Raw genomic sequence first — 13561 nt, forward strand, 5'->3', positions numbered from 1 at the left:
TGAATGCTTATTTGGTGTTAGTGCAGTCCAGGACATCCATGATGTCATTTTCCCCTCTTTCAGCAAATGTTGGTCACTGGTACCTTTCTCAAATGGCATCTGTAAGCCCACATTAAAAAAAAATTGACTGAGAACATCAGCCTGTGAAAGGTAGTAGAGAAAATAGTGCCATACATTGAATTCTAGCAATAAAACAGCAGTTATCGCAAGAATTCTTCACAGAAAATCCATTCTGAGATTTCGATGCTCCCTATCTATTAGTAACTGTCAAAATAGAAATCGCCGTTTCTAATCTCACTTCTGGCATTCAAAAGATATAATAAAAAAACTATTAAAATGTATAATTTGGTGTTTCATTTTGGAAAGGGAAACAAATAACTGTTTTCAGCTGAGACTAATTTGAGTATCAGATAAAAATGCTTTTCAGATTTATCAGTGTGCAGCCAATAAATCTTAATGTCTTATAATTGTACACAAAGTGCAACAAAATTCTAAGCACATTTATTGGGTGGCATTAGTTTTCTAAAGATGTTTTATTTTTCTTTCATATAGACGAGGCAACTGGTCACTGTTTGTGACTGTAAATTGCTGGCAACTGCTGTGGAAGCCCTTAATGCAGCCAGACCTAATTACATTGCCTCAAAATCATCACCATCCGGAGAAGCAGACCAAGTGATGCTTCGGAATGACCAAGATACTCTCATGGCTAAATGGGCAGGCAGGAATAGCCGCGCTTCGCTGCATATTAGCTGGCATGAGGAGGAATGGGTAAGTCTATAAAAAAGTACCGGTACCTATTTGAGCTTTGTTAAAATTGTTTATACCTCTGTCAGTTTTTACAAAGTTTATCCTTGTGCTTTTCACCCATGATGAAGATTTCTAGGCAGAGTTCGAGTTCTCTTTAATGCTGGCAGATAACATTGGACATCAAATTTTTTCACAAGGTTTGCTTCCTGAAAAGAAAATTGGGGATTATGATAGAAAATTTCATGATGTACACAAAGATCATTTGATTTGCTGTATCAATTAGGAAGTTGAAGAAACATTAAATTAACTTTTATTGAATTTATCATGTTTAATCGCCCAAAGATGCTGACACATTGTGTTAGTTCAACTGATCTAAAAATGTTTTGCCACTGATTTTCGTTTGTACTCAGCATCTGATGCCTTTCATGTCAGTGCCCAACAATAGTCGGCCACCCTTGATCAATTCCGGTTGCTCTGATACCACTTTTTCGTGGTTGCAATGTCCTGGTGAAACCTTTCACCATTTTCGTTACCGAATGCACCAGGATCAGCAGGGAAGAGGTCCAAGTGCGAATGAAGAAAATGAATTTTCCATGACAAGTTTCACTTCATGCTTTTGTATGGTTGAAGTAGACTGAAAATATGACAGGAAATCACAAAAATAGGTTATATCTAAAAAAAATGGTGCGTGATGGGAAAGTTTTAAGGTGATTTTTGTGATCAACAGCCCACAACCCATAAAAATTTGGTTCAGGAACCAAATTTTTAATCGTCCAGGGAAATTTAAATATTTAAACATCCCCTTTCCCCCCAAATTATGCTGTTTACTTTGCTAAGCCTATCATAATTTTATGCACACCTTATAAATCGTCCCTCCGTCTCCTTGGTTCCAGAGGAACCATTCCTTACTTGGAATAATAATTCTTCAGCCCTGCAAACAACTTCATATTCTCTTCTGTATTCTCTGTATGATTCCATCCTGTCTATAGTACAGTGGCTGGAATTGACTAGCTGTACCCTTACTTATCATTTATGCAGGTCTAGCATGAAATCTCCACTCCTCCCTCTCCTTCCCCAAGCCATTGTGTTTTCTATACTGATCAAGTGTTCTGTCTTCTGCCTCGTCACTAAATATGATTGTATGATTCCAATCAATAATTTCTATTTTATTATTGTTCCCATAACCTTTGCCAGAATTGCTTGTTCTCATGCAGTCAGCATTTAAGCCTGATTTTATGGATAGCTACAACATTTGTTATCTCATATTAAATTGTGACAATGCTACAGGTTCAAACTCTCATCCTGCATTCTGTGGACCTACAACTCTTGTGGTCTGGCATGATTAGAATTTGTTACAATGCTACAGGTTTTGGATTTCAGGATCGTCCATTGAAATTTCTTAACACTTCTGGATTTTAAACTAATTGATTCTAACTAAGATCTAATCAAGATCTAAAATTAACCAAGATCTGAATTAATCTGTAGTTGATTAACTTCCCAGTGCAACCTTTGCTATCTCAGATGATAGTATTTACAATTTGGAGATTTTGGGGTGACAGACAGTTCTTGGAGCACCTCTTTGACCTATTTAGAACTATTCTGCTCAGAGAAATACTGTCAGAATCACTTTCTGTGGTCTCACAGCAGTTGGGTCTCAAGGGTGCCAGACTAGAGAGTTCTGACCTATAGTTGATAGGCTAATTTGAAATGGAGGAAATTTTAGTTGATCTTCATTGTGTGATGACATTGTTTAATGGGTTTAATGTATCATATATGTTGAACGTTGAGTGGGTGGGGAGGGGGGGGTGAAGGATTGAGGAAGGGAGAGGGGAAAAGGGGAGAAAATGACTCTGTGTATATTCAAGAGGGAAATGTTTGTGTGTATTTTGGTCAGTATGGTTCATAGTGTGAAAAAAAAATAGGTCTTTAATAATCCAGTATTTTTTTTTCTCTCCATTTTAAAGCAGCCTTGTCTCTTTCTTGCATCCAAATTAAATGGTCTCACATTTCCCTCATTTGAACTCCATTTTGTCTTATAGTACCATAGAAAACTACAACTCAGAAAACGGGCTATTCAGCCCTTCTCGTCTGTTCCTCTAGTCCCACTGACCTGCACCCATCCCATAACCCTCCAGATCACTCCCATCCATATATCTATCCAATTTATTCTTAAAACTTAAATGTGAGCCTGCATTTACCACGTCAGATGGTAACTCATTCCAAACTCCCACCACTCTCTGAGTGAAGAAGTTCCCCCTAATGTTCCCTCTTTTACCCTAAAGCCATGTCCTCTTGTATTTATCTCTCCCAATCTAAGTGGAAAGATCCTACTTGCATTTACTCTGACCATTCTCCTCATTATCAAATTTTCCCTCATTCTTCTATGATCTAAGGAATAAAGTTCCAACCCGTTTAATCTTTCCCTGTAACTCAACTCCTAAAGATCTGGCAAGATTCTAGTAAATCTTCTCTGCACTCTTTCGATCTTACTGATATCCTTTCTATAGTTTGGCGACCAGAACTGTACACAATACTCCAAATTCTTGTAAAAGACAGATTTTAGTAATAGGTCTATTTAAGTAACTAGTCTTGGTTTTAATCTACACTTGCCAAATGAAACCTTTCTTGTCTGGAACAATTTTCCCCAGAAACCAAGAATTTCTTGGTGAAGAATTGTCCATGATAATTACAATGTCTCCGCATACAAAATTGTGTTTAACTTTAGACCAATTTTGTCATTCTTGTGATAACAAAAGATATTCTTTAATCCATCTTTTCCAAAATAAATGTGCGTAAAAATTGTGTTTAACTTTAGACCAATTTTGTCATTCTTGTGATAACAAAAGATATTCTTTAATCCTTCTTTTCCAAAATAAATGTGCATATGGGGATTCATCAGGTGAAATTGTCCTGTGGCAAATTTGCCATTTGTTGTTATCCAGTTTTATGCATGTCGAAAATTTACACGTTTTGATATAATTCTTTTGATCAATGTTGAAGCACCAAGTATCCAATATTTCTGGTGTAGTTCTGATAACACGTGATTACCACCAACATGACCTGTTTTTTTTTCATGTAAATGTCAAACAATAAAATCAGAAATATTAAATTCTTTAGGTCATATGATTGGATGTTTGGCATTATTGCTTTTTCCAATCTTCCTCCTACCCTCAATATATCATTTACAAGAATAGGATTTAGTTTGTAAACACAATTGCTTTTGTAACATTCAAATTCTCTTTCTTGATACAATTTAAAAGCATAGTTTTTAACCTAAGAATCCATGCTACATTCTTTTTCAAATGAAATTATGAAGTGATAGCAAATTAATTAAGTGATTGGATCATTTTCATGAGATATTTGAATAGTATTTACATTAGTGTTTTGGATTTCAGGATCCTCCATTGAAATTTCTTAACACTTGTGGATTTTGAGGCCAATCTTCTTGAGATCGTGAAAGAAATTGAGGACCGAACACCCATGTGTTGGTTCTTTTCAGAAAAGATTGAACTTTTGATCCTCATGAAGCCATATTAGCTGGATTATCCACTGTTTTAACTTATCTCCATTGATAAGCACGCAAAACCTTCCCGATTTCATTAACTCTGTTGGTCACAAAGATGCAAAACCTTGTGGTTTCGTTATTAATGTATTTAAGTACTGATGTACTATCAGTGCAAAATATGGAATCTGCTAACTCCATCTTTAATTCTCTCCTTAACATAGTGTCCATTTTACACGCCACTGTAGCAGCAGTCAATTCCATTCGAGGTATGGTGACTGGCTTTAATGGAGCCACTCTAGCTTTTCCTATTACAAATCCACAATTTACACGCTCTTGGTTATTTCATAGTACTAAATAACTGACAGTACCAAAACTACCTTTGCTTGCGTCAGCAAAGTGGTGTAACTGAGCAAATGTGGCAATTCCAAAGTCTGTTGGTTTAAAACATCTGCTGACTTCAAAATTTTCTAACATTTTAAGACTCTCAGTCCAATTTATCTAATCTTGTGCGATGGATTCTGGTATAGTTTCATCCATCCAAATTTTACTCTGCACAATACTTGCAGAACTTTCTTGGCTATCAATATTATGGTGCCAATATTCCCAAAGGATCGTATATTAAGCTTACGATTGAAAGAATACCTCTTCTCGTTAAAGGGCGATCTTTAAAAACAATTTTGAATTTGAAAACATCAGATTAAACACACCATTGGACCCCTAGAATTCTTTCAACACGTAAAACATCATAATCCAAATCAAGATGTTTTATCTCCTTTGCTCTTTCTGCCTCAGGAATTACAGCCAATACATCTTAATTATTACTAATCCATTTTGTAAGGAAGAAACCTCCTTTATTACAGATCTGTAGCACCTACTCCGGTAAAGCTAATAAATGAATGCACATACACAAGGTTAGTCAGCAAAGACTGCTTATTCAAGTTTGCTCCCCCCTTTTGTATCCCTCCCTGTCTGGGCTCCATGGGACCGGGGGTTGACGTCACCATGTGCTTGCCGCCAACCTGCAGGGCTGACGTGTTTAAAATAAACACAGTGATAGTCCCGTGCCTTCTAGAAAGAGGCATAACAATGCCATTACTCAGCCCGCAGCACTGAGTGCACACAGTCCATTGCTCAGGTGAGTGAGCAACGACCCAGCACGCGGCTCCGTTGTATCTGCTGGGTGAGCCACCACGGCAATGGTTCGCAATACCGCGTACGCGCCTACTCAGCCCACTGCAGATCTCTTTTAACTCATGATAAAGATCTATTGCTTTTACTGAAACCACTGAAGTAAGACGATCATCAACATAGAAATTATTTCTGATGAATGTTTATAGCCTGAGAACGAAATTGCTCTTCATTATCTTCAGCACATTTCCTGAGAGCAAAATTTTCACAACTCGGTGACAAAGTTGCTCCCTAATAGATGAACTGTCATTCTGTATTTAATCATGTCTTTACTGTAATCTCCATTAGGCCACCATAACAACCATAAAAACAAAAGCACCATCTTCTGGTACTTTTACTTGATGAAACATCGCTTCAATATCTGCAGCAATTACAATAAGTTCTTTACAAAATCTTATCAGAACATCTATTAAAGTGCTGGTTAGGTCTGGACCTTGTAAAAGTAGAGAAATCATTGAAACTCATGGAAATTATGCTCCACAATCAAATACTACACGTAGTTTCTTATTTTGTGGATGTATAACTCCATGATGAAGTAAATACCATTTTTTTTAACCATCTTTACATTCCAAGATATCTTCTGATACCTTTTCTACGTAACCCTTGGCTATTATGCCCAACATGACATTTGTATATTCCAAATCAAAGGAAGAATTTCTCTTGAATTTTCTCTTCAATTTCAGCATTCGTTGTTCTGCAATTATTTTGTTATCTGGCGTACAAATTTCCCTTTTCTTAAAAGGTAATGCTATACAGTAATGACCATCAACATGTTTAACAGAATTTGAAACTAAATCCAGAAACTGCTTGTCCTCCTTTGAAGTTTCTTGAATATCTTTGAGACATTCATGAAAATCAATTTTAAACTGTTGTTCCCACAGATCATTAAGTTTTACAACTGAAATTCAGTTGAGATTTACGTTCAATGTCTCCTGATCATTATTCATTTTTCCTCCTAATGGTCCATTGATCATTCATCGAAGCAATGTTCTCACAGCATAAGGTCCATCATTTTGACTCCTTATTACTTCTAGAGGTTCAAGAGCTTTTGGTCTATCTAATCCAATTAACATCTCGATCTTGGCATGAATCTTGGGTAAACAGACATATTTTAGATGAACCCACTGTTTGATATCATTCTGAGTATATACACTTGGAAGATCACAAAATTCATTGCTATTCAATCCAGCAATCTCTAAACCTGAAACTATATTAGTTTCAATGTTTTTTTCATCATTCATTGTCTTCACTAAGACCCTGGTCTTTTTCTATGAAGATTAAGTTTATTCGTTAATTCACCAGTGCAAAATGATGTGGTACTTCTTGGATCAAGAAATGCACAGGTCTTCAGTATGAAGCTCCCCTTTTTAGCTTTAATCTGCACAGGAACTATTGAAAGGGCTTTGTCACTGGCCCCAGTAAGGCTGTTTGAACTGAAGCTGAAGCATCCTCTCTGACTGTGTCTTTACTGTGTCTTTCATTCAGATTGACTTCCTTCTCAATTTTACTTCGTTGAGTGTGCAGTAACTTGGGTTGCTTTAAACTTCATATATCACAACTGAGTCGCTTATTACAAGTATTCCATTTTTATTTAAAAAGGTTAATTTCTCATCATGCAACCTTTTATCCAATCGTGACATCTTTCTGAAGCATGCTTATCTTTGCAATACAAACAGCTTTCCTGCACAGTCTGATCTTCCTTCTCCTTTGTTTCCTTGTTCTTTCCTGTGCTTGTATCTGACATAGCAGTAACAAAGGTACTTCTCTTTGGTTTCTGTTGAGACAATGACTTAGACTTTACACCTTTAGGAACTATTGAAGTATCCTTAATATTTCCAAATACTGGTACTGTGTTAACAATCACATGCCATTCCAAAAATTGTACAACATCCTTAAAAGTGGCGTCCCTTCTAGGAAGAATTTTAAGCTCTGCGACTTTGGTTCTCCATAAATCCTTCATCTTATTAGGCAATTTGTTTATAATAATTGACAAATTAGCAAGCAAATTCAACTCTTGCAAATGTATACTACTTCCCATTGTCTTACAATAGCCTCTCAGAAAGAGTGTATATGCTTGTAAAACCTTTGCGTTCTCTGAGTTTATTGCTGACCCAGAATCTTGTCTGTGGGCCCTTATGATTTAATGTTCATTGCCATAATGATGAAGCAATAATTCTTTTGCCTTTTTAAAACCTTGTTCTGGATTCACATATTGGCAACTTTTGACTAATTCCTTCACCTGTCCTCCAGAATACTGTTCCAAGTAATAAAGACGATCTTTAGTGTTTTTGGAAGTAAAACACAGGATTCTGTTGACCCCCGTGGTTAAGTGAAAAAACACACAAATGCTGAAGAAACTCAGCAGGTCAAACAGTGCCTTTATGTAGCAAAGGTAAAGATACATTACCAACGATTCGGGCTTGAGCCCTTCATCAAGATGTGGGAGAACATGAGAGATATCCAAACAAAAGGGGGAAGGGGGGGTTGTGAGGGTGGGATATGATAGGTGGAGGGGGAGGGAGAACTGCAGAAAGAGGGGGAGGAGTCTAGGCTAGGTGGAGAGAGAAAGGAAGTAGGAACTGGAATAACTAGTTGGGAGGGGAGGGGGGAAAAGGCAAGCTGATTAGTGGAATGCAGTGAACTCAATGTCCATGCCCTAGGGTTGGAGGGTGCCCAGATGAAAAATGAGGTGTTGTTCCTCCAATCTGTGGGTGGTCAGGGTGGGGTAGTGTGAAAGGCTATGGACGGACATGTGAGCTTGAGAGTGTGATTCAGAATTGAAATGGTTGGCTAAGGGGAGGTCACTTTTGTTGCGGATGGAGAGGAGGTGCTGGGCGAAGTGATCTCCTAATCTGAGACCAGTCTCTCCGATGCAGTAGATGAGTTCTTTGGAGGTACAGATGAAGTGTTGCTTCACGTGAAAGGTCTGTTTGGGACCTCGGACTGTGATGAGGGAGTAGGTGTGGGTGCAGGTATTACACCTCCTATGACCACAGTGGAAGGTGCCGGGGTGTGGGGGGGGGGGGGATGGGTGGGGAGGAAAGAGTGCACAAGGGAGTCATGGAGGGAACAGTCCTTATGGAAGACTGACAGGGGAGGAGAAGGAAAAATGTGTCTGCTGGCAGGGTCCTGTGTTAAGTGCCGGAAATTCCAGTAGATAATGTGTTGGATGCGGAGGCTGGTGGGGTGGTAGGTGTTTGTAGGGGAAGGTGCTAGGGCAGATGAGCGGGGAATGGAGGAGATGTGGGTGAGGGCCGAGTTAACAGTGGTGGAGGGGAAGGCACGTTTGTGGAAGAAGGTAGACATTTCAGAGACACTGGAGTGGAAGACCTCATCTTGGGAGCAGATGCCGCGGTGATGGAGAAATTGAGAGAAGGGGATGGAGTCCTTGCAGGGGACAGGGTGTGAGGACAAGTAGTCCAGGTAGTGTAAGGTAAAACATCATGAGATGGGAATGTGTAGGGAGTTACCCTGTACAAGGCTGTAACAAGAAGGGGAGGTGTCCTTGTACTCCTGTTAGGTAAAACATCATGAGATGGGAATGTACGGGGCAGTAACAAGATGTGAATGCATCCTTGTACTTACAAGATAAGAGAGACATTGATGGATTGAGAGGCAGGAAGCTAGCAGGGAAAGGATAGCAACAGTTTTAGTCATTGGACAAGTAATGATATGATGATGTTCTAAGCACATATCCAAGGGTATAAAAAATCACCATTTTGCTGATAACGGCAGAATGCATTCTCCGACTAACCTGGTTGGTCGCAAGTGTTACAATCCGGTAATAAAGAACAAAGAACCCTGATTTCGACTCAGCCTGGTGTTTGTCTCACTCATTCATGAACAAAGCAGACCTAACAGTAGTTGTGGGAGTTAGTGGGTTTGTAGTGTTTTTAGTATTTACTTTCAATGTGATATTCAAAAGATTTCATGAATGTCAGATTTTGTAATGGATCTCCAATTACAAATTGTATTGTCCTTCTTAGGTAAACCATATGAACCTTGTTGCTGTGCTAACAGCAGAGATTTCATTTCATTTTGTTTTGCTGTAAGTGATATATTGTCTTGTCCACCATGGCTTGCGACTGATTGGCTTAAGGTGATTGGAGAAAATGGATCTTAAACTGGTTCCATAGGTTCAGGACCTTGAGTTAAGTGATGGCATTGATGGGAATCCTTGGGTTGTAAGTGATGGTATTGGTGGAGATCTTTGACTTGTAGCTGGTTCTCCAGCAACATGAAGAGACATCAGTGGTTGAGTATGATCAACTCACATGGTTGAACTCTTTTGAAATACTCTGTTTTCGGGCAGATCCTTATATGGTGTTCTCTAGAGAGATTGAATGTCGCTCGCTCTTTCCATAGGATTAGTCATTGTCATTCGAGCACTAGCAGCGACACCCGTGGCTACTTGCTTGAGTTTATTTGTTTCTTGGGCTGTGTTACTCATGGCTCTACTGAAAGGTTAGGTGATAGCCCTTTGGGTATGTCACTTTGAGTGACAAATCCTGCAGAAGCCTGAGCTACTGCTTTCACTTTGGCCATATTCATAGCACATTGTTCCTCAAGCTCAATTAAGACCTTGGCTTAATTTCAAACTGTGCAATTCACAGACAGGTTCTCATGGTTTCTGGAATATTCTATTACTACAGTGTTGATGCCTCTTGCTTTAAATTAAGATGTTAATTCTTTTAGACAAATTTTACGAGCCTTTCTTCTAAACAAAGTTCACAATTAGATTTTTCTTTGAATCAAAATTCAGTTGACTCTTTCCTTATTCTAATGTATCCTAATTTCCAAGTATAATCTTCCAAAAGCATGAGCTACGATATTCTGAATTTCGATCTCTTTAATCCAATAAATCAAACTCTGCGGCTGCTGCTTTAAGTAGCTCAGAATGGAGGACCATCGCCTTCCCAAGATCGTGTTATATGGCGAGCTCTGCACTGGCCACCGTGACAGAGGTGCACCAAAGAAAAGGTACAAGGACTGCCTAAAGAAATCTCTTGGTGCCTGCCACATTGACCACCGCCAGTGGGCTGATAACGCCTCAGACTGTGCATCTTGGCGCCTCACAGTTTGGCGGGCAGCAACCTCCTTTGAAGAAGACCGCAGAGCCCACCTCACTGATAAAAGGCAAAGGAGGAAAAACCCAACACCCAACCCCAACCAACCAATTTTCCCCTGCAACCGCTGCAATCGTGTCTGCCTGTCCCGCATCGGACTTGTCAGCCACAAACGAGCCTGCAGCTGACGTGGACTTTTTACCCCCTCCATAAATCTTCGTCCGCGAAGCCAAGCCAAAGAATTCATTGATTAAAATAGGACCACATTAAGACTTTCATAATGATGAATACTAAAGCATTTACTGTGTAAAAGAGATATAAAACGTATATAAAGAAGCTTTCAAAGAGATACACACTTTAAAGAGACGCAAAAGTATTCAGAGACAAAATTCAAAGAAAAATTTATCATGTTCACGCTTCCTCTACATTTCGTAGAATAATGAGCAAGTCATTAGTCTGGGTGGATATTATGACATATTACATCATAATTACTATGATAACACTACAAACAAGAGACAGGCACAGAATTAACTAAGGGTTAAAAAAATACAAGGTTTTAACCTTTACACCAATGTCTTATACAACGTCACCATAACATTCCAACTCAATACTTTTGATTTATGAAAGCCAAGATTCCCAAAGCTTAATTTATAACCCTGACTACATGTGTGCATTCCCGGATCCCTTTATTCCTCTGCACTTCTCAGTGTCCTACTATTTACTATGTATGACCTACCTTGGTTTGTCCTTCAAAATGCAACACCTCACACTTGTCCGCATTAAATCCCATCTGCCATTTTTCAGCCCATTTTTCCATCTGGCCCTGATCCTTCTGCAAGCTTTGAAAGCCTTCCTCACTCTCCACAACGCCTCCAATCTTAGTTCATCAGCAAAGTTGCTGATCCAATTTCCCACATTAACATCCAGATCATCGATATAGACAACAAACATCAATGATCCCAACTTCCAATCCCTTTGGCACACCACTTATCACAGGCCTCCAGTCTGAGAAGCAATCTTCCACTACCACTCTCTGTCTTCTCCCATTCAGCCAATTTTCTTTTTGAATATTTAAAATTTCTGTTCATGTAATTGTACAGTTAATATGAGCAGTGCTTAAGTAAAACAGGAAATAGAATAATTACTTGGAAATTACAACCCCCCCCCCCCAATTCCTCTCCCCACAACTAAATAAAATAAAATATATATAGTAAATGTATAATATATTTAGTTAAGAAAACCAAAGGTGAAAAGAATATCATCAATCTGGATTTCACGAGGATTGGCTCGTGATATGAGTATGTTGCTTTTAGGGAATATGAATATGTTTCTTTTAGGGAAGAAGATCAAAAGGACTGAAGAGGCCAGAATTATGTTTTTACATATTTATCCCTAACTTTTGCATGTTCGGTCTCCAAATCTGTACAAAAAGTGGACACTTATTTCTCAAATTATATGAATTTTCTCCAAAGGAATACAACTTAGTATCACCATCTTTCCATACCTAAATGCACATCCAACTTCCAGGTCATAGCATTACACTTTCTCGCCAGGGCGATTTTAACAAATTTAATTTGATGAAATAATAATTTTAATGTAGGTCTTGTTCCTTCTGTATTCCCCAACAAAAATAAATCTGGATTTTGTGGAAAAACAATACCAATAATTTATCCTAAAAACTTTCCCAGGTCTTCCCAAAATATTCTAACCTTAGATAATCAACCAATTTTGAATCCATTTTGGAACCTCTCCATGTTTACCTATTGTCTGAACCTTCTGAACTAACCTCCCATGTGGGACCTTGTCAAAGGCTTTACTAAAGTCCATGTAGACAACATCCACAGCCTTTCCTTCATCCACTTTCTTGGTAACCTCCTTGAAAATCTCTATAAGATTCATTAAACACGACCTTCCACGAACAAAGCCATGCTGATGATCCTTAATCAGCCCCTGGCTGTCCAAATACTTGTAAATCCTATCTCTCAGAACACCCTCCAATAATTTACCCACTCCTAATGTCAGGCTCACCAGCCTGTAATTTCCTGGTTTACTTTTGGGGCCCTTTTTTTTTACAACAACAGCTATCCTCCAATTCTCTGGCTCAGGGCTTTTTAAATATTTCTGCCAGGGCCCCTGTAATTTCTGCACTAGTCTCCCTCAGGCACGGGGGATGTATCTACCTTTATTCACTGTAAGACAGCAAGCAGCTCCTCCTCTCAATATGCTCCATGCCTGTTTCCCTTCCTTATACACCATGACAGTTTCCTGAGTAAATACTGATGCTAAAAAATCTATTTAAGATCTCCCCCTCTCGTTAGGCTCCACACATAGATGACCACTCTGATCTCTGAAATTTTACTATCCCTTTACTCTTAACATACTTGTAGAAAGCGTTCAGGTTTACATTCACATTATCTGCCAAAGCAACCTCATGTCTTCTTTTTGCCTTCATGATTTCGTCCTTAAGAATTCTCTTACCAATTTATCTTTTTTCAAATCTCCTTTACTTGTAGCCATGCAACATCATGTGTGTGCTAAATTGTCTTCCAAAGCTCTTCAAACTTGAACTTGAAAACCTCAGGTCCTTGACTGCAAAAGGCATAGCCATTAATGCTGATGGAAATAGATTTAGGATGATTGATGTGCCAGAATTGCCTCCACTTGGAGGCAGGATATCTTATTTGTTCAACTGAATGAGACAAATTGTACTTACTAATCCAGCTAAAAGTGCTCTTGTACTCTTTGTCATTCCATGGATTTTTGTTACTTTAGTCTGTGCATAGATATTAGAGATAGAATTAAAAAATCAAGAAGTTTTTCTAAACTGGCATCAAACTTGGGTAGAAAATTTGTATTGATCTGGTGGTAATATTAAAAAAGAAGAGACTGTTGAGACAATGGAGCGGGTGGAAGGATAATAGGTTGGCATGGTTGGTGTAGTGGTTAGCGGAACACCTTTATAGTGCTGTTCTTAAGAAGTGTGGACATTCTCCCCGCGTCTGTGTGGGTTTTACCTGGGGGCTCTGGTTTCCTCCCACCGTTCAAAACGTACCAG

At 38.8% G+C, this 13561-nt stretch overlaps 1 protein-coding gene across 7 annotated transcripts in view; it reads left to right on the plus strand.

Annotated features, from left to right (window-relative positions):
• Nucleotides 1-13561, plus strand: part of LOC138739556 (inositol polyphosphate-4-phosphatase type I A) — a 239744-nt gene that overhangs the window by 179955 nt on the left and 46228 nt on the right. For all 7 annotated transcript variants that reach the window (XM_069891866.1, XM_069891873.1, XM_069891869.1 and 4 more), the window contains one exon: nt 553-768. In XM_069891866.1, the coding sequence (XP_069747967.1) occupies nt 553-768 (216 nt within the window). The remainder of the gene's footprint in view (nt 1-552; nt 769-13561) is intronic.

The sequence above is a fragment of the Narcine bancroftii genome, chromosome 7 (assembly GCF_036971445.1).
Source record: "Narcine bancroftii isolate sNarBan1 chromosome 7, sNarBan1.hap1, whole genome shotgun sequence".
Taxonomy (NCBI): domain Eukaryota; kingdom Metazoa; phylum Chordata; class Chondrichthyes; order Torpediniformes; family Narcinidae; genus Narcine; species Narcine bancroftii.